We start from the raw sequence: 24,250 nt of genomic DNA on the forward strand, positions 1-24,250 counted from the left end.
TATGCATAGAAAAAATCACTTGCAAGTCGAAATTGTTGATTATGGTTGTGTAGCTTTTCATCATATGAAAAAACCCAATCAACCAATCGCATCAATATGATGTATGCAATAGAAAAAATTAAACTTGAACTGATGATAACTTCTGCTTAAAAGATATACGTGTGATGTTTTTCACTTTTTTCCTGGAACAATGACAACAATTCGTCTGCTCCAACGTTTTATCAAATGATTTAGCAGAATATGAATCTTCAGTTGAATATATCTTATACGTTTAAAGCACACAGTAATAGAATTAAAAGGTCAGATAAATTACCATACCTGTTTAAACCTCTTCTTGTTCAGTTCAGCCTGCAAAAGTAAGTCGAAAAATCAACATGAAAGCATCCATCTAATGCATAATGATGATCGATGCATTTTTTCAACATGAATGTCATCCAGTAACTACTTGGATATAAAGTAGAGGGGGTGAAAATCTCAAATGTTTCAGCTCATTAGTAATGATCATTTTAGGCAGGGATGTACCTTGGACGGTTGCCCCCTTTGAAAATTTTAATTTATCATATGATTTAAATATGTTTTCGTCCTCTTAAAATATCATAAGTTCGAATTTGGAATAAAATCGTGAGTATGTCCCTGATTCTATGCTAAATACTTCATTTCAATAACTCTCTATATATATATGCTCATTTTTTAAGTTCATGTATATGCCATGATCATATTTTCGTACACATATCGGAATATAGTTCGGAGAAGGGTAATAGGATTGAGAATTTTAAAGAAAAGGAAAAGTCTGGGCACCATAACTACATGATATTCATGAATTAAAGTTGGTCTAAAGCTATTTTAGAATTACTTCCATCGTCTTGCACACCCTGATTGCAACAACTTTCTAGCATAATTTAGAACACGTTTTAACTTTAATCAAACAATTCAAACTTAGCAGCGACTGAAAATTCTTCAACACTATAGTTTGAGAACATATATACAGCGGCCTACATACCTCTTCTCTCTGCAATTGGGCTTTCTCTTCTTCCAATTGTGTCACCAGAGATTCCAATTCAACCGTATAAGCCTAAGCATCAACAAGGAAAGCAACACCAAGGGGGGGGGGGGAACTAACTTTCAACATCCCGTTTAATTGCAGAATACAGGTTTTAAAGTTTGAAGAAAAACAATTAAAAATCTGATTGAGATGAAAGCAAGTATTGTTTCTCTCCATTTCTCTGCATCCAAACAGAGTTGACAAAGAAGAGTCTGACCTGTTTGCGTTCCCTGGACATAGCAGCAGATTCTCTGTTTTTTATCATCCTCCTCTGTTTCTGCTGCGTCGCTTTATCCAAAGGCGGAGCCTACACCGTGCGTCGCTTTCCTCTAACTCCTCCACCAGCTACCGCCACCAACCTCTGATAATCTACGCCGCCGTTGTTTCCAAACGCCGAAAGCTGATTCATACCTCCGTTGACAACGGCCTGGTCAACGGCATAAAACCCCTGCACTAACTCCCACCTGATTAACAACTCCTCGTACATCCTCTTCTCTAACCGGCCCAGCTTTCGTCAAAAAATCCTCCAAAGTCATCCCTTCGGGTGGACGATCCCCCTGTCTCTGATCATCGCCACCGACAACGATCTGCTTCCAAACATCATCGACGGACTTATTCGTCACATCCTTCGGAAGCGAGAAATGACCTTTTCCTTATATAAAACGCCGGCAAACTGCGGGTGCGCATAGGGATTAGACGGTGGAGGCGGTGGTGGAGAGGAGCAGATGTTTTTCAACAAATCGTCCATGTTCATGGAACCAAGGTCGTTCTGAGATTGGTTTCGATTGTTTTGTTGGTTCTGAAGATCGGCGAAGAGAGTGGAGAGCGAAGAACATAGAGACGATTGACGTGGCAGATCGGTATTCGTCTGTGACGTCGTCGGTATGACCTTGGAGGACGCCATGACAGCCCTTAGATTTTCCACAGTTTTTTCTCCGATTCCTTTACTCTCAGTGAATCTAACGATTTCTCCAATTGAATTGAGAATCGAAAGAAAAAACCGGAAGAGCAGACAGTTTAAATAGAGTAAGGGAGGAGGGAGGAGGAGGTGGATAACGTGACTTCAATGCCGAATTGTAAAATGTAGTGTTATACATGTCTTTTTCGCTCTCACCCTCTCTTTTGCCGATATAGGGCAGTTATGTGTATTCCTCTCATTTTAAGTTATTTTGCACCAACACATCCATATTAATTATTAATGAATTGTTATTTAAATTGTTATTATTTTTTAATTTTAGGTTTGATTACCATGTATATAAGGTATAAGCGTTTATTATTAAATTGTTGAGATATATATTATCTTATATTTACTCAGATTTATAAGAAATTGGATATTACATATTTAGTACACAAACTATTATTTTTATTTTATTTTGGTCACTTAACTATTATTTTTTTCTTCAAAATCATACCTAAAGTTGCGTTTTGGTTTCATTTTAGTTACCCATCGTTAAAAAATTAATAAAAATATTTTTTTAAAATTTTGCAAAGATGATGTGACATTACCTTACGGTGACACAAGCAGGGATGAACCTAGAGGGGGCGAGTGGGGTGGTCGCTCCCTAAAATTTTCAAATTATTATATATTTTAAATATTTTTTATTAAAATTATGTATTTGCCACCCCTAAAATTTTATAAGTTATTTCATTCTTAAAATTTTATAAGTTCACCCCTCCTATAATGAAATCCTACATCCGTCCTTGGACAACCATCATCATTTTTCTTTTTACGGTGGGTGACCAAAATGAAACTAAACGTAACATTAAGTATGAATTTTAAAAAAAATAGTTAGGTGACAAAAAGGAAAAACGATAGTTGAGTTGTTTAGCATAAACTAAGTGACCTCAATGGTTAAGAGATTGATTTTATCCTTAGAAATTTGGGTTCAAGCACGATATTTAGATCGGTATTTGAACGTTTATTATAAAATAGCTGATAATCTTTCGAATAGATACTACCCTAGACTAACAAAAAAAGTTAATTATTTATTATATTTTAAATTACAATTACAAGTATCAATTAAAATCATTAATAATATAATCAAGAGAGTCTAAAATCTCGGTCATCACAGATAAGATTAATCATTAAAATAAGTTATCGAATTAATAATAAAAACTTCACATTTAATATATTATAATGTATAAATTCTATATATCATTAATAAATCAGATGATTATATGTCATAAAAATAAAAATAAAATTCAACTTTATTTTTAATGATGTGTCCCTATTTGATTCATTGATATTGTATAGAATAATATTATATTAAATATATTTGATCGGTTTATTAAGCTGTTTATCTTTGTTCTCTTATGATATTAAGTCATGGGTTATAAATTCACTGGATTCTTTTCCTCCCTTTAAATAAAATGTGGATTAAATTTAAAATTTATCTCAAGAGAATATAAAATAGTACTACATTGATTTTGAGCCGCTGAGATTTTATTTCTAATTTTTTTCTCCTTTTCTTTGAATTAATTTTTTCCACCTTAATTATTTAGAAAGGTGACATCATATGTTTTTAAACGATTGTCACTTATGTTTTATTATATTAGTGATATTCTTCATCTTTTTAATTTTTTGTATTATGTTTTAATAACTTTTCTTATTTTAAATAAAAAATTAAATAATATTTTATGTTCTTGTAGTATTTGTAAGCGAAACCATGGAAACAGTATATATATTTAATACTCAACGAATGAATGTTTAAAAAGACTATTTAAACATTTTAAAAAATTTATATATAAACAAAATGAGATTTAAGAATTTCATGACTAAACATACTAATTTTGTGATATGAGAGACATATATGGGTGTTGATCAGACATGTGTCAATACGACAATTTAAAACAATTTTAAATATTGAAATTCCAAACAGTTTACAAGACAACATACAAAGTTTAAAACTTGTCTCTGGTTAAATTCATGACTTAAATATATATATATATATAGTTAAAATAACAATTTTGACTATGAAATATTTAAATTTTATATTATATATATATATTAATCTTTTAAATATATATTAGAAAGTGATTAAAATCAAAACACATACACATTTATTGTCGATGCCATTTGATTTGACATTACTATAAAGTTTTTAACATGAATTGTAATGTTTTTTTCGTTTTTTTCCTCTTATATTGATTCAAACTTCTCACACTTCGGAAATCGCACTTTTACTTTATGTCTGACCTGCAATAACAAACTCTTTAAAAAGTTTAAAAGCCCATTGCCCACCCCCAGACTAGACTACAACAACGTGCAATTTAAAATTCGAATTCCGCCTCTTCCATCAACTCGACCGACAACCAAAACAAAAATTAGTGATAATTTGTGAAACGACAAATTAGATCGTCGTTGTCACATCGGGATAAAACGTTCCTTATAACACGTCACATAAAATTAGGGTTAAACAATAATTTTATATTAAATAATGAGTTTATAAAATTTTAAAATAACCAAAAACAAATTATACCAATAGAGAAACACACAAAAAATTTAAAATATAAGATTTAAAAAAATGATTATTCTCTCCCTCACCTCATTCTATCACTTCATCGCATGTCGTCCTTTTTTTTCACAAGTTACTTTGTGCCATGTCTTATTCTACACGTCATAAATACAATCACTTTATTAAAATAATTGAAGGAAGCAACATAATTAAATCTAGATTGTCACTTTAGTTGAGTTTTAACTAATCCATACATTGAACACACAAAAAAATTCCCTTCAAATATATATATATATATATATATATATGAACAGTGACCAGGAGATGGATTAGACGTTCAAAGATCAAATGACTCGTGACTGCCACAAAAGTCCTGCTTTGGTCCATTTTTGCTTTTTTCTATATCTATACGGATGAGGGGAACAGAAAAGTGGGTCCCGGGTAAGATATTGATGGAATATTTTGTTTTTTCTTTCTTGTTGTCAATTGTCATGCATCATTCATGCTTTAAATGCATTATAGTATTCGATCATGTGAATCGAGAATTTCATAATTGGTTACCAAACATCAAGCAACAAGGAAAACGTCGTACAACTGGGCAGATGACAAAAGACTGCATGAATGAATGTACTGCTGCTCTATTATTTCGAGAAAATCATTTCAATTCTAATAAAAAGGAAAAAGAAAGCTAAAAAGTTGCAGAAACATTAGCACGGCGTGATAAAATATCCACGACCTACCAACTTTCCTACAAAAATTGCGGACTAGAAGACAATAACAGATAAGGTCCCTTACCACTCAATTTTGCAATCAAAGCCTTAAATGATGCATAAAGACCAGCAGCCACCCACTGGTTTGTTTCAATCTAAAACCATGGCTCGGTAGATGCTCAAGCGGCTTTCTGGACTGGACCATCAGATCTGAAGCCTTGATCACGAGGTCCACGACCACGTCCTCGTCCCCTCCCACGTCCTCCACCTGCAACCAGTGATTTTACCCGAAATGGTTAATGTAATTTTTCTAATAAAAATTATGCAAGACACTGGATTGTTTACCCATGTATGATTTCTTGTTAAAATAACTCAACTAAGATTCTCAAATAAGAAAATGGCTTGTTTTAAATTTGTTTCAAGGGGAAAAAATAGATTTGTTTTTGGATATGTCGGACTACTAAACTAACAGTTAGGCAGTACTAAAGAACAAGAAGGAAAACAAAGGAGGCAGATATTTACCACGACCCTGTCTAGGAAATGGTCCTGATGGACCATTACCATTATAATATCCCGAATCCCACTGCATATTTCCACCACTATACCCTCTACCACGCCCTTGAAGACCACGACCCCGACCTCTGCCTCCATAACCTCGCCCTCCATTCCTGTGGTCCACCATGCCTCCATTGATATTGCCTGCACACAAGTATAACTTTTATATGGCTTTTGGTTCACATGCGCTTCAATATATTCACGAAAAAAGAAGACATGATTTGATACACAGCACAAATCTGGATAATGAACTTTTTCAATCAATCAACACGCCACGGATTATTGCCATCTCATTCCATTAAAAAAACATAGATCTGAATATCTGTTCCGTCTGCTACTAAGCCTAGCGACTATAAGCAACCAACATACACAGCACCAGCCTTGTTGTCAACTCAGTTGCTTTACTGTTCCCCTCACCATTTATAACCAAAAGCATATAATTGAAGCATAGTCTATCTGAATGATTAGAGATCATCCTGACGAAATTCAATTTCCCTTTAATTCCAGTAACATTCTAATCCATGTCCTCATGTATCAGGAACAAGTTAAAGGGTAAAAAGCCATGGCTGAAACTCTAAATGCATTTTAACTTCTCAGGTAACATTAAAAAAAAAAAAAACTCTTTCTCCAAAAATGCCGAAGTGACTCAAATTTAGGTGACAGTTATTTCACTTAGTACGAAATTAGCCATGATGTTTGCTTATACCTCCATATTTCTCTTGACCACCATGTCCTTTGCCTTGGATGTCAGCAGAGACCTCTAATTTGAATGAAATAAAGTATAAATATCAATTTTTGTCGGGCACGGCATAAAACAGAATCACTTAATCATCAATAATAGTACATTATTGGCTTACCTCCTTCAGTGTCCTCAATTGCAGCTGATGCCTTCACTTGATCAGATGGGATTGGAGGTTGATATCTATTAGCATGACATGTTGCAGACCAACAGAGCAGCGTGTCAAGACAATCATAGTAAATAACAGGCCTCGGTGAACAATAATATATTCAACATCATGAGTGTTTAAATACAGATAAGTAGTGGCCAATTACCCGATTGAAGATGTAACCAGCACTTTTTTAGACAAAGTAATGGTGATAATCGAAACATGGCGAGTGGTTTCTAGGCTGTGCAAGCAAACCAAACATTAGAGGCAAATGAGATATTAGTTATTGCAAGAAAAATGAAATACCAAACCACCAGAAAGAACAGGAAAACTAGGTTCTTACGGAAGAAGGCCTTCTTCTAGTGGTTCCCATGTGTCAGTTATGTCTATTGATCCGGTTGATGTGTTCTGATGAAGACCAGTAATCCTCCTCTGGAACAATTAATACATTTTAGTACAAAATCAAAGGAAAACGAGGTAGGGAGATTATAAAGATAAGAACAATCACATTTCACAAATTTATATCGTCCTCTATCTTCTAATTACAAATCGGACAATATGCAAGGGAAAGAGATAACAAAACCGACATGTTTTCATATAACTGAAGAAATATTATTTACAAAACGAATAACGTTGCTATGGATATACATAAGTTTATAAATAAATACATAACAAGAAGATTAAGATAAATGAAAAAGAATAACCTATTTATATATATAAAAAATACCTTAATTAATTCAGCAATCATGACAGTCTTGTTTATAGCTCTGCCTGTAGCTTTAAGCATAATCTCGTTTGCAGCTTTATCCTACAAAACAGAAGGAGAGTTGAAACCTTAGCTTTTCAACAAAAATATTTTTACAACAAAAATACGCTACTCATTTATTCAAAACAATTAAATCAACGCTTATTAACAATGCTAATATCTAATAAAAAAAGGAAAACCTGAAGCAGAGACATGGCGTAAGAAATGTAATTCCGCATTCTCCCTTGAGCTGTAATCCTCAGCTCGTTCTCGTTTATCGGTGTCTCAGTCTTCGGCTTCTCCACCTTCTGGTACCGATCCATTTTTCCCACTGGGAAAAGGAAAAAAAAACGCGCCTCAAATCTGTTTTTTTTTCTCAGTAAGACAGTAAACAAACAGAAATGAAGCTTGGAAACGATTTCAGCGATTCAATGCCAGCCAATAAAACGAAGAAAAAAACTGAGAAAGTGAAGTGGAGATCTAGGGTTAGAGAACGACAAGCAAAAGATACCTTGCGAAAATGAGCGGTTGCGAGGGAAATTCGAGTTGGAGTTTATTTTTTAGTTTCAGAGTTTTGAGAAGACAGGATGAAAAGTGCCGCTCTGTTTTGATAGAAGGGTACATGTACATCCGAAGGAGTGGATCGCCGGGTTAGGGTTTAGGATAAAAAGTTGGTCTTCCATTCAAATTTGGACACGTCATCCATTTATTCCAAATTCAAACTAGTGTCTTCATGTTATCGTTCCGATAAGATATGATTAATGGACTGATTAATTAATATGTTTGATTTGATCCATTAAATACTTTTATGGAAATGTAATAATAATTTATTAATTAATATGTTTGATTTGATCCATTAAATACTTTTATGGAAATGCAATACTAATTTATAAAATATTATCCTAATAAATAACATATAGAATGATTATTATTTATTTTATATTTGTAATAATTATGATTAAAAAATATGATTAAAAATTCAATAATAATATTCTAATTGATAATTTTTAGAACTGATATTTTAATTAATAATTTTAATTTTTTCAATAAATTTAAGGTAAATACAAGATAATATTGTTCAAAGACTTTTAACCATTTGGTAATTAAGGTCCATACTTCATCTACAATGTTCAAACTTAAGATCTTAAGAGATAATAAAAAAATCCCTTAACAACTGAAGTTGTTTGATTCGTGCTAATAACTCTTCTTATTAAATAAATACTTTGATTAAATGATCGTTAACTTTTATTTTATTTTTATCAACTATTTTGCATAGTTATAATCATGTATATTGCATCTATAGATTAAAAGAGCATAACAATATTTTAAATTGGAAATAAAATACAAAAAATCATAATTATATAAATGAAATATGTATAAACCAATTTTATACTGAGATAACTTAGTCCATACGTGTATAAATTGAGAAAAAATGTAAAACAAAATATAAAAATATATAATTTTAAACGTATATATATTACAATTATTGTCACCTTGATGAACATGCAGGTCTAGCAAGTAGCAACACATGAGGAAATTAACTTCCATTTGCTCTATGATGCAATTGAAAAAGCAACTGTAATTCTAAAATGATATCCAGAGATACTGCGACCTTACACAACATTTTTTCGAGCATTGATATTTAGAAACTATATGATTTATCTCAGCTAATGAGAATGTCATGAGCATGGATGTCTAATATAGAGGTCTGTTGTCATCCATGTCTGTTACTTTGAGACATTTCAACAACTTTACAGTACCACCAATAATACTTCGTACTTTTACTTAGTTGCTTATACCCTAACTAGAAGAACTACAGAAAACCGGTTATTATGATATATGATAATATGAAGAAGGCGCCAAAGATGCTGGTCAGATCATATGTTATACCGATTTGCGCCAAAGACGGCTAATGCTGATAGTTCTAATAAACAATCAGTCCTTCATAAAGGACATTTTGTTATCAATACAATGGATAAGAAGCGTTTTGTGATTCCCTTGGCATATCTCAAGAACAGTATTTTCCAGGAACATTTTGAAGATGTCTGAGGAGGAGTTCTGACTGTCAAGCGATGGGCCTATAACATTACAGTGCGATTCTGCCATTGTGAGTTACATAGTCTTGTTAGTACAGAGAGGATTAGATAAGGATTTGGAGAAAGCAGTGCTCAGTTCAATCACTGGACGTGGCTGCTCATCATACGCTACAATTATCCATGAAGGACATGCTGAAAAGCAGTCGCTCGTCTGTGGATTCTGAACATATTTACCATGTAAAACATCATGCAATTTTCAATCCCAGAAGGGGATGAAAGAAACTTGTATAGATAATTCTCTGTGGAATGCTAACTTCATGAAATGCAGTATACCTTTTTGATAACTAGAATGAGTTAATTTTGTTACATCTACTATCTCTTGAATAGTTGCAAACTGCAAATACATATGAAAGTAAAATATTAAAGCACTCTCAGGATTTCACAGGAATCCAGTAACCTCACATCTATATTTTACCTTTACTGGACAACTCTAGATAAGAAATTCCAGCATTAGAGTACAATTGTCTAAATAATCAAAATTAGTTACCTTTTCTTGGTTTAGAAAGGAGCAACTGAAGAAGCATATTAATACAGAATACAATAGTAAAAATCAAGAACCACCACAGGTGCTGAAACAAACAGTTGCAGCACATCATTGGTGGTCGAAAAGGGTCACTTTGTGGTATACAGTGTGGATCAGAAGCGCTTTGTGCTTCCTTTGGAATATCTAAAGAACAAAATGGTGATGGAGCTATTCAACTTGGCAGAAGAAGAGTTTGGACTACCAGGCAATGGACTTCTCATCTTACCTTGTGATGCAACCTTTATGGAATATGCAATTGCTCTCATCGAAAGGAAACCAAGTAAAGAAGTTGAGAAAGCATTGATCCTGTCCATAAGCACCAGTCGTTGCTCATCATTGTATCTTTATCAGCAAGAAAAGGACCAACAATTGCCAATATGGAGCTTCTAAAACATTTTTTTCCTTTTTCTCATATTGTAATTGATCCACAAAGTATATAATGCAAAAACATCAAATTTTTTCTCTCTCATGGTTAATCACGTCGAGTCTTGTCAGGGGTTTTATAATCGAAAATATCACATCAACAATTCATAACTAAAAACACAATCCTATCATGTCAATAATACTATTACAAAACAGTTTTACTCATCATATATATTTTTTAATCTAAACCAGTTTAAATATATGTTTTTTACTCATCATAGAAGCATCGTTCTGAAACTTCCTCACGCATTCTGATGAACTCAGAAGACAACAGGTTAAAGTGCAAAGGAAGCAAAAGTTTAATTTGTTATCTGTCTGACACAACTTGTCCAAGCAGAGGTGAAAATCAAAGAAGGTAAAAGCTTAGTTGCAAAACGATATCATTTCAGTCAGAAAGTAGATATCAACGAAGAAGCGGATTAATTCAGACTGCAATAGTAAAAATCAACAACAAAAGAAAACAGGGGATGTAGCTCAAATGGTAGAGCGCTCGCTTTGCATGCGAGAGGTACAGGGTTCGATCCCCTGCATCTCCATGTGCTTTTTTGTGGTACTTCTACAATTTTTTTTCTTTAACATAATAAACGGCTTGCATTGATCATCACAAAACAGAAGAAAAAAAATCAACTAAACTACTTTGCAACACAAAAAGGGCAGTTCCATCTTTACATTCAAACTCCATGTGCCAATAGAAAAAACTAATAGGTGACAATCCACACATGCTCTTCTTTCCTTCTATCACATGGTTTTGCATCCCTCAGATCTTCATTAGGAACTACTTTGAACGGATTGTCCCATGGATAAGTGACAGCAACATCATGAAACTGATTGGATTTGAGAGGGACAAGAAACTGGTGGTAATTTGCTTCACTGAAGGTTTCTTATTACTATTCAAAGTCACTAATCTTATGTATAGAGAATCCTAATGAAATCTGTGATCAAATCATGAGTCAATATTATTGCAACACTGGACCATTTTGCTGTTAAACCACTTGGCAGATAGATAAAGATGTGTCTGCATTCTATGATCCACCTTGTATGGCTAATCATCCAATCCCACACATCTGCAATCACATGGCTCTGTTTCCTATGAATGCCTGAATTCTAATAATTCATTAAAGGGACTGTCTCTAGCCTTGCGATTATATATATTCATCCCAATTCCATTGCCTCATATCAAGCACAACAGCTACATTTAGAAACCAGAGTTCTAAGACCTAAAACTTCTCTCTTATTTCTGTTTCATCAAAGTCTTCCCTACTAAACAAAGTAAAGCAAGATGATCAGTGCTAAGAAGCATATCAAGTTAGCAAGAAAATGGCGAAAAATGGTTTCAATTACGAGAAAAAGAATCACATTACCAAGAACCACCATGGAGGCTGAAACAAACAGTTGCAGCACATCATCGGTGGTCGAAAAGGGTCACTTTGTCGTATACAGTGTGGATCAGAAGCGCTTTGTGCTTCCTTTGGAATATCTAAAGAACAAAATGGTGATGGAGCTACTGAACTTGGCAAAAGAAGAGTTTGGACCACCCGGCAATGGACTTCTCATCATGCCTTGTGATGCAACATTTATGGAATATGGAATTGCATTCATCGAAAGGAAACCGAGTAAAGAAGTGGAGAAAACACTAATCCTGTCCATAAGCACCAGTCATTGCTTATCATCGTATCTTTATCAGCAAGAAAAAGACCAACAATGGCCAATATGGAGCTTCTAAAACATTTTTTCCCCTTTTTCTCATATTGTAATTGATCCACAAAGTATATAATGCAAAAACATCAAAATTTTTATCTCTCATGCTTAATCATCTCTAGTCTTGTCAGGAAACTTCTTACAGAAAATATTGCATCAACAACTCGTAACTAAAAACACAATCCTATCATGTCAGATAATACTATTACAAAACAGTTTTACTCATCATATATGTTTTTAATACAAACAACACATATATTAATCTAAACCAGTTTAAATATATGTTTTTTACTCATCATAGAAGCAGCTTTCTGAAACTTCCTCACACATTCTGATGAGCTTAGAAGACAACAGGTTAAAGTGCAAAGAAGCAAAAGTTTAATTTACTTGTCCAAGCAGAGGTGAAAATCGAAAAAGGTAAAAAAAAAAAGCTTAGTTGCAAAACGATATCATTTCAGTCAGAAACTAGATATCTTCTCTCTCTCTCTCTCTTTTAAGTATAACCGATTACTATATTATCCATTAAAAACAGCTAATTTCTACAAGGATGGATTGAATTGAAGTAAAATTATACAGTATACGACCCTACAATTCAAAAACTTGTGTGCGAAGTGTGATGGTGACCAGGACCTCACTGTTAGCAATCTCTTGGAGCCATTTACAGACATATCAATGTGGGGTAGATTAATTATGAGACATCTAAAAGCATAACAGCCTGGAGATAATGATGTTTTCAATCTCACTAGTCTGTTGGGTGCAAATCTTGTTTCAGAAATTATAAAAACCCTTAAAATTCAGGATTTTTGGCGAACTAGAACCACAATTTTGTTTCTTGTTAGGTAATTTATCCAGAACATGACGGTACTACAATGCCTGGTCCTGTACATGAATAATGATTTAATTCTGCAAAAAAAAAAGAAAAAAAAGATAGGACCACTTCCATTACTCACCAGACTTGCTCAACTGGCTGCCTTCTAAATGCTCGCTCACATTTCGACCCACATGGTTTTGCTTAATTGCTTCCCTCGAGTCTCAACATTGAAATGCTTCATTCAAAGGACCGCCTTCTATACGTGAGTGTATATATATTCATCCATTTTCCATTTTCATCGGTGCAGCAAAACAAAAGCTTTCAGTTCCCTTCGATCTTTACTTTCTCTTCCTTGTCTTGTCCTACAATAGCCTCCCTTGTTTTGAAAAAAGAAACGAGATGGTCAGTGCTAGAAGCTTATCAAATTGGCAAGGAAATGGCAAAAACTGGCAGCAATTAAGAGAAGAAGAATCACATTCTCTAGAACCAGTGGGGTAGTTGACACAAACAGTTGCAGCACATCATCAAGGATCGAGAAGGGTCAGTTTGTGGTGTATAGCTCTGATGAGAAGCGCTTTGTGCTTCCATTGGAATACTGTTCCAACTGGCTGAAGAAGAGTTTGGACTTGAAGGAACTGCACATCTCACCTTGCCTTGTGATGCAGCCTTGATGGAATATGTAATTGGATTGATCAAAAGGAAAGCAAGTCAAGAAGTTGAGAAGGCGTTGATTATGTCAGTAGTTGGTGTCCGTTGCTCATCTTTATAACATCCCTATCAGCAAGAAACAAGCCAACAGTTGTCAATATTGAGTTTCTAAATCCAAATAAATATATGTTTTCAACTTTGTAAACCATCCAACGCCATTGTACATTAAGATATATATATATATATATATATATATATATATATATATAAATAAAATAAGAAAACTCCAGATCCAGAGTTTTGTTTCGTGTTCAGTTGTCTTCCATGGCAATCATCCATCGTTTTATCTTATTTGTAACTTGAATGGAAGAAAAGAAAGCGAAATAAAGTCTAACCCTCTCCCTCCCAAATTTACTAACCTTAGTCAGAGACACAGAAATTCAAAATTGATATCAACACGACAGCTCAAGTCCTGGTTTTATAGAACTTGGTTTTCAATTGGAAAAGAGCCTGCGTACATTGAGATTCTAGGCCTATGCAATTCAAAACTATCTTTCAAAATGAGATAAGCTGCGAACCAAATATCCCACAACAACTAGAGAAAGCAAAAAGGAATAGTTTATAAGAACTAAAATGCTATCATAGTTTGTCCCTTCGGGGACATCCGATAAAATTGGAACGATACAGAGAAGATTAGCATGGCCCCTGCGCAAGGATGACACGCACAAATCGAGAAATGGTCCAAATTTTTTTCTTCATTTCCCCCTGATTTTTTGCTTGTTTTTTCGCTGGTCTGATTCCATCTCTTTCTGAGTATCTGACTATTTTCTTTGCGTTTTTGTGCTTATTTTGACGTTCGATTTCATTGGTTTTTTTCTCAATCTGGGTTTGGTATTTTTTTTAACTATCATGAACAGTGAATTGACTTTGACATTTATTATTAGGGATTTGAGATAGTTTGTTGAGTGATTTTGTCAAAATAGCTTGTGGGTTTTTCATTGTAGGTTGTAAATAATTATACAACTTTGATTATTGGTAATTGGTAACATTGAGAAATGCATTTGAATTGAAAGGTCTCAAAATTCACCTGCAGTTGAGATGCTGAAAGAGGTTAAAATGACCATAACTCCATGTTTTTGTCTTGCTAATTCAGATTCTAATGACTGTCAGTTTGTCACTTTGAATGCATAAAGGTTGTCCCTTCAAATGTGGCCTGAACTAATTCAGCTTCAGCCTCTAGTCGTTGATTTCTAACTTATAGAAACTTTGCTCAATCTGCAATCACAAAACACTGTCTGCCCAATAGATGTTTCTTTGTAGAAAGTAGAAACTCTAATCTTCTCTTAGCTAGGATGAGATTGGCTAGATTGATGCGTCGTTTGATGTGCAGCTTCATGGGTTGTTGTTGTAAATTCCATATGGTCATAGAATTTTGATAGCTGGTAATTGGTAGGAAGATTAACTACTTGTATTTGGCTACGTTTAAAGGAGTTCTGCGTTTCAAAATTACAAGGTTCTTACTGCAAAACATGCCCTTAATGAATGCTGAATATTTAGGCTTTGTGTAGGAGTTGGCCTTTCATTTTAAATCTCTTCTCACTTTGTATCTTAAGTCTTAACCATTGATTTTTCTTTCCATTCAATAAAGCTGTGCGATTGGAGAATGTGATGTTGACCAGAATTTCTATTCAGAATGTGCTAAAAGTCCGTAGTCATCAGTCATAGCCTTGTGATTTGTTTACCAAATTCAATGGATAAAAACGTTGTAGGATGAACTGAAATTTGGTAACCATTGAACGAATTTGAATAGAAAGTTAAAAATTCACCTGTAGGTGATATGCTGAAGGTGTCAGTTTCTCCCTTAAAGAAATTCTCAGTATGTCCTGAACTAATTACGCTTCAGCATTTAGTCTTTGCTTTCTTATCATATAGAGGCCTTGTTCAGTGTGATATGAACTGATTCAGCTTCAGGTTTTAGTTGGAATCTAACCAAATATCATATATCCATTTGAATCAGATTTGAAAGATACCAGCATACAATGTAGATCAGCATGATGGAAAATCAATGAAGTGGCCCAAACATATCTTTTACTATTCTCTTGTGAAAATTTTGCAGGCCAGTTTCCATCTCTGTTTACTTTCCATATGTGTGCTTAGTTTGATGTTCATCTTAACTGAGAGTTAATATCATATCAATAAAGAATCTAGTCATGATTGGGTTATGGAATCAATTTGATCAAACAGTTTCCCTTGTTAATCTTTGTTGGTCAATTAACTGAAAATCATGGTTTTGAAAAATGAAGAAGAGATCTTTTTACAATTAAATGATAAGGTTCTAGCTGGTTTACGCTTGCTGCAGTGTAAAATACGAACCTTTATGAGTGCTGAGTATTGTTGTTTTGTTTAGGAATCGAACTAAGCATTTCTATTATTTCTGTATATAGTCATAACAAATTTGTAGTCATTTAGTCATGGTTGTCTGGTGTATTAACAAAATCAAGAATGAGTTTGAATCGGAAGGCCCCAAAGATTAAGCTCAAGTTGACAACATGACATGCTTGCAGGACCTGAATGATGTTAATTGAGACATATGTTACTTGTACTTGGGTGAATGTTATATGTAGGTAACAAAGAGTAGCAATCAAATGCATAAAGTCTAGCTGTTCGTGAATGAGGTGAAATATTTTGAAGATGGCTTATTATGGTCGAATCGACAATTCTAAAGTGTTTCCTGTTAATTCATTGTTCTGGAGATTTGGAGCTTCAAAGAAGCCTAAACAAGCAGCTGAATGGGTTCATCATCCAAGAATTGAAGACCCAAATATCTCATAATCAAAGAAAGTGACTCGGCCATCTATGCTTGGCCTCAAATCTTTCACCTTTGTTACTTGTGAAATCAAAACAATATACAAGCTTATGATAATGTAAAAATGAGTAGATCCCTGAATACAATTGCTGAAAATCTTCATTAAATGATTACTTTTGTCTAATTATTTAAGTGGACAGTTGAGTTGGTGTTGAAGCGTAATACAGCTTGACCAATTATCAGCATCTTAAACGTAATACAACCATGGAAATTTCATTAGCTGAGTTGGGACTTAAATTCTCTGTTTCGGTTCGGATCCATTCATCGGGTCAAGAGCGTCGAGACACATAAACGGTTCATGTCTAAATAAAAAGGTCCCACTCTTCAACCACATCCACAAGCCATGGCTTTTGTTTTGTGCAACCCCCAAGTCTGGGCCAGCCTACACGTTAGGACCTTATAAAGATGAGATAGACTAGTTAAGATTCAATTGGGAACCAACTAAATATCCCACATTAGTTAGCAAATGAGAAAACGAATAGTTAATAAAAGAACAAGCAACCTCTCCTGTTTGTCCCTTCGGGGACATCCGATAAAATTGGAACGATACAGAGAAGATTAGCATGGCCCCTGCGCAAGGATGACACGCACAAATCGAGAAATGGTCCAAATTTTTTTCTTCATTTTCCCCCTGATTTTTTTTTGCTTTTTTTCCGCTGGTCTGTTTCCATCTCTTTCTCTGATCATTTTCTTTGTGTTTTTGTGCTTAGTTTGATGTCCGATTTCATGGGTTTTGCTCAACCTGGGTTTGGTCTTTTTTAACTATCATGAACAGTGAATATGATTTCGACATTCAGTATTAGGAATTTCAGATAGTTTGCTATGTGATTTTGTTGAATTAGCTTGTGGGTCTTTCATTGCAGGTTCCAAATAATTATACAACTTTGATTGCTGGTAACTGGTAACATTGAGAAATGCATTTGAATTGAAAGGTCTCAAAATTCACCTGCAGTTGAGATGCTGAAAGAGGTTAGAATGACCATAATTCAGTGTATTTGTCTTGCTAATTCAGAATCTAATGACTGTCAGTTTGTCAATTTGAATGCAGAAAGGATGTCCTTCAAAGAAATTCTCAATGTGGCCTGGATAGATGTTTCTTTGTAGAAACTCAGCTTCATCCTCTAGTTGTTGCTTTCTAACTTATAGAAACCTTGCTCAGCTGCAACCACAAAACACTGTATCTGCCCAATAGATGTTTCTTTGTCGAAAATCTAATCTTCTCTTAGTTAGGATTAGATTGGCTAGTTTGATGCTTCGTTTGATGTGCAGCTTCATGGGTTGTTGTTGTAAATTCCATATGGTTATAGAATTTTGATAGCTGGTAATTGGTAGGAAGATTAACTACTTGTATTTGGCTCCGTTTAAAGGAGCTCCGCGTATCAAAATTACAAGGTTCTTACTGCAAAATATGCTTTTAATGAATGCTGAATATTTAGGCTTTGTGTAGGAGTTGGCCTTTCATTTTATATCTCTTCTCACTATGTATCTTAAGTCTTAACCATTTGATTTTTCTTTCCATTCAATAAAGGTGTGCGATTGGAGAATGTGATGTTGACCGCAATTTCTATATACATGTGCTAAAAGTCTGTAGTCATCAGTGATAGCTTTGTGATTTATTTACCAAATTCGAAGTACACAAACGCAGTAAGATGAATTGAAATTTGGTAACCATTGAGGAAATAATTTGAATAGAAAGTTCAAAATTCACCTGTAGGTGATAAGCTGAAGGGGTCAGTTTGTCCCTTGAAATTCTCGGTATGTCCTGAACTAATTCAGCTTCAGCATTTATTCTTTGCTTCCTTTTCATATAGAGACATTGTTCAGTGTGAAATGAACTAATTCAGCTTCAGGTTTTAGTTGGAACTTAACCAAATATCATATATCCATTTGAATCAGATTAGTAAGATACTGGCATACATTGTAGATCAGCATGCTGAAAAATCGATGAAGCTGCCCAAACATATCTTTTACTATTTTGTCTGTGAACATTTTGCAGGTCAGTTTCCATCTCTGTTTATTTCCATTTGTATGCTTAGTTTGATGTTCATCTTAACTGACAGTTAAAATCATATCCATAAAGAATCTATTCATGATTGGTTATGGAATCAATTTGATCAAACAGTTTCCCTTGTTAATCTTGGTTGGTCAATTGAGTAACTGAAAATCATGGTTTAGAAAATGAAGAAGAGATCCTTTTACCATTAAATTATAAGGTTTTAGCTGGTTTATGCTTGCTGCAGTGTAAAATACGAACCTTTATGAGTGCCAAGTATTGTCTCTTTGTTTAGGAATCGAACTAAGCATTTCTCTCATTGCTGTATATAGTCATAACAGATTTGTAGTCATTCGTCCTGATTGTCTGGTGTTTTTACGAAGTTCAAGGAATGAGTTTGAATTGGAAGACCCCAAAGATTAAGCTGAAGTTGACAACATGACATGCTTGCAGGACCTGAATGATGATGTTAATCGAGACATTTGTTACTTGCACTCGGGGTGAGTGTTAGGTGCAGGTATGTTTTCGTAAAGGGTATTTTTTATATTTGCTAAGTTTTTCTGTATATGTAGATGGTCATATTCATGTTTGGAAGAAGCAAACAAAGCGTAGCAATCAAAAGCGTAAACTGTAGCTGTTCGTGAATGAGGTGAAATTATTTGAAGACGGCTTATTGCGTTTGAATTGAATCGACAATTCTAAAGTGTTTCTATTAGTGCATTGTTCTGGAGATTTGGAGCTTCAAAGAAGACTAAAGAAGCATCTGAGTGAGTTCATTATCCAAGAATGGAAGAACCAAATGTGTCATAGACAAAGAGACTAGGCCGTCTATGCTTGGTCTCAAATCTTTCTCCTCCGTTACTTGTGAAATTAAAACAATATACAAATTTATGAGCATGTAAAAATGAGTAGATCCCTGAATACAATTGCTGAAAATCTTCCTAAAATGGTCATTTTTGTCTAATTTTTTAAGTGGAGAGTTGAGTTGGCGGTGAAGCGTAATACAACTTGACCAATTATCAACATTTCAAACTTGAAGTAGTAATCTAACCCAATCTATTTATTGTAGGTTAATATACAACAATGAAAATTTTGTCCTCGAGAATTTTTCATTAGCTGAGTTGGGATATAAATTCTCTGTCTAGGTTTGGATCCATTCATCAACTCAAGAGAGTTGAGACACATCAACGGCTCATGTCTGAATATAAAGTTCCCGCTCTTCAACCACATCCACAAGCCCATATGGCTTTGAGTCTCAGCTTGCCGACACGTAAAGACCTTATAAAGATGAGATAGGCTAGTCAGTGATTCAGTTGGGAACCAACTAAATATCCCACACCATCCGATAAAATTGGAATGATACAGAGAAGATTAGCATGGTCTAAATTTTTTTCCTTTAATTTTCCCCATTTTTTCCCACTGGTCTGTTACCGTTTTCTTTGCGTTTTTGTGCTTAGTTTGATGTTCGATACAGTGAATATGATTTCAACATTCATTATTTGGGATTTCAGATTGTTGAGTTTGTTTTTCATTGTAGGTTCAAAATAATTATACAACTTTGATTGCTGGTAACAAGTAGTTATTATAGATTACTTGTGCTTGGCTATGTTTAATGGAGGCTTTCGTTCTTGGAGTGTTCATAGTTTGATTTCTTTATAAATAGGTTGTGGAATCATTGATCAAATAGTTTCCTTTGAGGCCAATTACAAAGTTTACTGGTCATTGTGTTCATGACTAGAATTTGTATAATAAATATGCTAAAAAAATTGCATCCATCAGTGATAACATTCTGGTTTGTTTACCAGAACTGAAGGACCAAATACTGCTGGATTTATTGGAATTTGGTACCATTGAGGAATGCATTTGAATTGAAAGGTCAAAGTTCACCTGCAGTTGAGATGCTGAAAGAGGTTAGAATAACCACAGTTTCATGTACTTGTCTTGCTAATTCGGACTCTAATGACTGTCAGCTTCTCACTTTGAATGCATAAAAGTTGTCCCTTCCAAGAATTTCTCAATGTGACCAGAACTAATTCAGCAGGGTAAATTTCTTTCCTCATCAGTACTAGCAATCAGCCAATCATACACAAATCAACCTCCCTTTCCTTTACTTTTTCTAAGGTTTTTATCTGTGACGGTTTAATGACTTTGCACCAGCAGTAACATCCTGCAGATGAGCTAGTAATGGCATAAGCTCATTGATTTTCCATGTATTATCTTAATCTAATTTTTCTCAAGGCTCCAAAGTTCAATTTCGTTTCATTGTTTGGTATCTAGTAGTCTATCAACCATGAGTGGTAAGTAACAGTATTTCAATTCTTGTTCCTGGGACTTGAACCAGAAAAAAAATACATTAGGATTCTTGTGAAACTGAAGAGTTATTGTTAGTATAAATAGTAAACTAATCTTCATAAGTTCTCTAATAAGAATTACAATACGAAGTATAACACAGGTTTTACCTACATATGTGAACATATTTAGTTGTAGCATTGAAGGTGCAACTCTTGCGACTCCTTAGTTTATATCAATGCAAAGCATGAAGTTTTCTAGTCCAAGAAAAATAGTAACTAAGTCTATTTTTGCACAGAATTTCTCAACAGTAAACAACTTCAAGTACAGGGAATTTTTGGATCCTCAATCTTATAAATATTTATATATAGATGAAGTAAAATTTTGATTGCTTCATCCATCAAAAGGAATCTCAATACCATTTCAGGTTTTTTTTAGCAAAGGCATACTTACATTTATATGGTAAAGGTTACAGCGAAAATGATCAGCAGCAGCGAGAAACATTACAAAATGGCAAGGAAATGACAGAAAATGACTGACAAGGGGAGAAAAAGATTTTCTTTACGGGACGTCCAATGCAAAAGTTATAGCAGGTGAGTTGGTGAATCTTCGGTGGCAGAAAAGGGTCATTTTTTCATCTACACCACAGATCAGAACCGCAATGTCGTGCCCTTGTCATATCTCGGCAATAACATATTTGTAGAAGTCAAGTTGTTTGAGGAAGAGTTTGGTCAATCGACTCATATTCCTATAATGTTGCCCTGCGATTCATCTTTGTTCAAGTACATAATCTTCATTGTTCATCTTGTGACTCATGGTTTATTTTGTACAAGACAACTAGAGCACTTGCCAACATAAAAAGCAGTGTCCTCTTTACATTCAAACTCCATTTGTCAATAGAAAAAACTAATAGGACGATCAAAACATGATGTATTTCTCTCCTACCATCACATGATTTTGCATTCATTGAGAACTACATTGAAGAGATTGTCCCCATGGATAAGTGACAGGAAGGTCATGAAATTGATTGGATTTGAACAGAGACAAGGTACAGGTGGCAATTTGCTTGAGTGAAGGCTTCTTATTGCTCTTTAAAAGTAATCAATATCATTGCAACACTGGACCATGTTGTTAAACAACTTGGCAGATAGATAAAACTATCTCTGCAAGCACTTGTATGATCCACCTCGTGGGGCTAATCATCCAATAAAAGCAGGCAATCTCCCTTGCAGATTAGCCCACATATCTACCATCACATGGCTTTGTTTCCTATGAATACCTGGAATCAAATAATTTATTAAAGGGGCTGCCTCTAGTTTCGTGATTATATATTTCATCCCAATTCAACTGCCTCATATCAAGCACAACAGCTGCATTTAGCAATCAGAGTTCTAAGACCTAAAAATTCCATCTTTTTTCTCTTTCGTCTGTGTCTTTCCTACCAAACGAAGCAAATCAAGATGATCAGTGCCAAGAAGCTCATCAAGTTAGCAAGAAAATGGCAAAAAATGGCTTCAATTAGGAGAAAAAGAATCACATTACAAGGTACCACCAGGGACACTGAAACAACCAGTTGCAGCACATCATCGGTAGTCGACAAGGGTCACTTTGTTGTATACAGTGTAGATCAGAAGCGATTTGTTCTTCTTTTGGAACATCTAAATAATAAATTTGTGATGGACCTATTCAACTTGGCAGAAGAAGAGTTTAGACTTCCAGGAAATAGCCTTCTCGTCATGCCTTGTGATGCAACCTTAATGGAATATGTAATTGATCTCATCAAAAGGAAACAGAGTAAAGAAGTGGAGAAAGCATTGATCATGTCTGTAAGCACCGGACGTTGCTCATCATCATATCTTTACAGACAAAAAATGAGCCAACAATTTCCAATATACAACTTCTGAAACAATTCCTCTCCTTCTCATCTTGTAATTGATGCACACCATTATAGACTAAAATATATAATGCAAAAACATCAAAATTTTTGTCTCTCATTCTTAGTTGTCTTGAACCTTGATAGGGAAATTACTGATCTACAATATTACATCGACAATTTCAATCTAAAATGACTAAATTATCATGTCAGATAATACTATTACTAAACAGTTTTGCCAAGAAAATATATAGAAGATTCAGAAATGGGCCAGCCTACACGTTAGGACCCTAAAAATATGAGATAGGCTAGTTCATTCGGTTGGGAACCAACTAAATATCCCATATCAGCTAGGGAAATGAAAAAAATATTTTATAATAACCAAGCAGCTACCATGGCACGTCCCTTCGGGGACATCCGATAAAATTGGAACGATACAGAGAAGATTAGCATGGCCCCTGCGCAAGGATGACACGTACAAATCGAGAAATGGTCTAAATTTTTTTATGATTCTTTGCTGGTCTGTTCCATCTCTCTCTGGCCCTTCTCTTTACATTTTTGTGCTTAGTTTGATGTTCGATTTCATGGGTTTTGCTTAATCTGGGTTTGGACATTTTTAACAATCTTGAACAGTGAATATGATTTCAACATTCATTATTAAGGATTCGAGATAGTTTGTTGAATTAGCTTCTGGGTTTTTCGTTGTAAGTTCCAGATTATTGTACAACTTTGATTGCTGGTAACTGGTACTGAATATAGATTACTTGATTTGGCTAAGTCTGTTCATAGTTGATTTCTTTATGAATGGGAGGTGGACTCGTTGGTCAAATAGATGTTTTTTTTTATGATCAAATTATAAGCCGCTTGCTGCAAAGTATACTTTTAGCCTTTTTGTTTTTGTGTACAAATTGGACTTATCTTTTTCCAAATTCGGATCATATGATTTTCTCTCTATTCAATAAAGCTGTGCAACTAGAAATTTGTATAATAAATATGCTAAAAATTTTGCTTCAATCAGTGATAAGTGATAACCTTCTGGTTTGTTCAGCAGCAGTTGAGATTCTGAGGAGATTGGAATGACCACAATTTCATGTATTTGTCTTGCTAATTCAGACTCTAATGACTGTCAGTTTGATGCATAAAGGTTGTGAGTTTGTTCAGCTGCAGTTGTGAGTTTGTCACTTTGATGCATAAAGGTTGTCCCTTCAAAGAAATTCTCAATGTGACCTGAGCTAATTCAGCTTAAGCCTTTAGTTGATGTCTAACTTATAGAAGCCTTGCTCAGTGTGAAATGAGTTAATTCAGCTTCGCTGTTTAGTTGGAATCTATCAAATAACCTGCATCCATTTGAATCAGAACAGTAAAATCCTTTATTATAGAAACATGCTTACAGCATAGGTTAGCAATTTAGAATGCTTTCTTTACTGAGAATTGTCAGGTTTATGACACAGCATAGATTAGAAATTTAGGTCCACCGTCTCCATCGCATTGGATCTAGTATTTTTGTGTGTGCATACCTTGAAAAGGCAGTGCTACAAAATTACTAACCTAAGACTAGATTGTTAGCCAGTCAAGGACCGACTGATCGAATTTGTTTTTACACCTCAGAGACCAAGATGGTCACAATCAAAGGTAT

The 24,250-nt window shown here is 34.4% G+C and overlaps 3 protein-coding genes, 3 long non-coding RNA genes, 4 other non-coding genes and 1 pseudogene across 14 annotated transcripts; 8 read left to right on the forward strand and 3 right to left on the reverse strand.

The window, feature by feature from the left end:
* Window positions 1–863: 863 nt before the first annotated feature.
* Window positions 864–15,255, reverse strand: LOC120203206 (annotated as a pseudogene).
* Window positions 5,128–7,990, reverse strand: LOC120203208 (ribonuclease P protein subunit p25-like protein). Of its 3 annotated transcripts, none has more exons than XM_039203546.1 (9): window positions 7,906–7,990; window positions 7,595–7,725; window positions 7,377–7,457; window positions 6,993–7,081; window positions 6,816–6,890; window positions 6,620–6,684; window positions 6,469–6,522; window positions 5,730–5,906; window positions 5,128–5,475 (listed from the first exon to the last, which is right to left on the reverse strand). In XM_039203546.1, exons 2-9 carry the CDS (start codon window positions 7,715–7,717, stop codon window positions 5,387–5,389), a joined length of 753 nt encoding a protein of 250 aa, XP_039059477.1. In that variant the 5' UTR covers window positions 7,718–7,725; window positions 7,906–7,990; the 3' UTR covers window positions 5,128–5,386. The 3 variants fall into 3 exon arrangements, with proteins under 3 accessions (XP_039059477.1, XP_039059478.1, XP_039059479.1); XM_039203547.1 differs by having other exon boundaries at window positions 7,595–7,757; window positions 7,906–7,983; XM_039203548.1 differs by lacking the exon at window positions 6,469–6,522.
* On the forward strand, window positions 10,900–10,972 carry TRNAA-UGC. Its single transcript has one exon. It is a non-coding gene; the product is annotated as a tRNA-Ala (tRNA).
* On the forward strand, window positions 11,607–12,193 carry LOC120203216 (auxin-responsive protein SAUR67-like). The gene has a single exon (XM_039203555.1). It carries the CDS (start codon window positions 11,716–11,718, stop codon window positions 12,157–12,159), a length of 444 nt encoding a protein of 147 aa, XP_039059486.1. The 5' UTR covers window positions 11,607–11,715; the 3' UTR covers window positions 12,160–12,193.
* On the reverse strand, window positions 13,269–13,706 carry LOC120203223. The gene is made up of 2 exons (XR_005523798.1): window positions 13,594–13,706; window positions 13,269–13,540 (listed from the first exon to the last, which is right to left on the reverse strand). It is a non-coding gene; the product is annotated as an uncharacterized LOC120203223 (long non-coding RNA).
* On the forward strand, window positions 14,184–23,439 carry LOC120203222. The gene is made up of 3 exons (XR_005523797.1): window positions 14,184–14,384; window positions 14,511–14,558; window positions 23,289–23,439. It is a non-coding gene; the product is annotated as an uncharacterized LOC120203222 (long non-coding RNA).
* Window positions 14,242–14,344, forward strand: LOC120203235. The gene has a single exon (XR_005523799.1). It is a non-coding gene; the product is annotated as a U6 spliceosomal RNA (small nuclear RNA).
* On the forward strand, window positions 16,973–17,075 carry LOC120203236. The gene has a single exon (XR_005523800.1). It is a non-coding gene; the product is annotated as a U6 spliceosomal RNA (small nuclear RNA).
* Window positions 17,089–19,816, forward strand: LOC120203220. 3 transcript variants are annotated; one of them, XR_005523795.1, is made up of 6 exons: window positions 17,089–17,428; window positions 17,988–18,214; window positions 18,356–18,455; window positions 18,906–18,952; window positions 19,025–19,219; window positions 19,598–19,816. It is a non-coding gene; the product is annotated as an uncharacterized LOC120203220 (long non-coding RNA). The 3 variants fall into 3 exon arrangements; XR_005523796.1 differs by having other exon boundaries at window positions 18,836–18,952; window positions 19,025–19,816; XR_005523794.1 differs by having other exon boundaries at window positions 17,090–17,428; window positions 19,025–19,816.
* Window positions 22,074–22,735, forward strand: LOC120203213 (auxin-responsive protein SAUR62-like). The gene has a single exon (XM_039203552.1). The coding sequence runs from the start codon at window positions 22,202–22,204 to the stop codon at window positions 22,643–22,645; it is 444 nt and encodes a 147-aa protein (XP_039059483.1). The 5' UTR covers window positions 22,074–22,201; the 3' UTR covers window positions 22,646–22,735.
* On the forward strand, window positions 23,016–23,118 carry LOC120203237. Its single transcript, XR_005523801.1, has one exon. It is a non-coding gene; the product is annotated as a U6 spliceosomal RNA (small nuclear RNA).
* Window positions 23,440–24,250: the final 811 nt, after the last annotated feature.

The sequence above is a fragment of the Hibiscus syriacus genome, unplaced genomic scaffold (assembly GCF_006381635.1).
Source record: "Hibiscus syriacus cultivar Baekdansim isolate YM2019G1 unplaced genomic scaffold, ASM638163v2 tig00009308_pilon, whole genome shotgun sequence".
Classification (NCBI taxonomy): Eukaryota; Viridiplantae; Streptophyta; class Magnoliopsida; order Malvales; family Malvaceae; genus Hibiscus; species Hibiscus syriacus.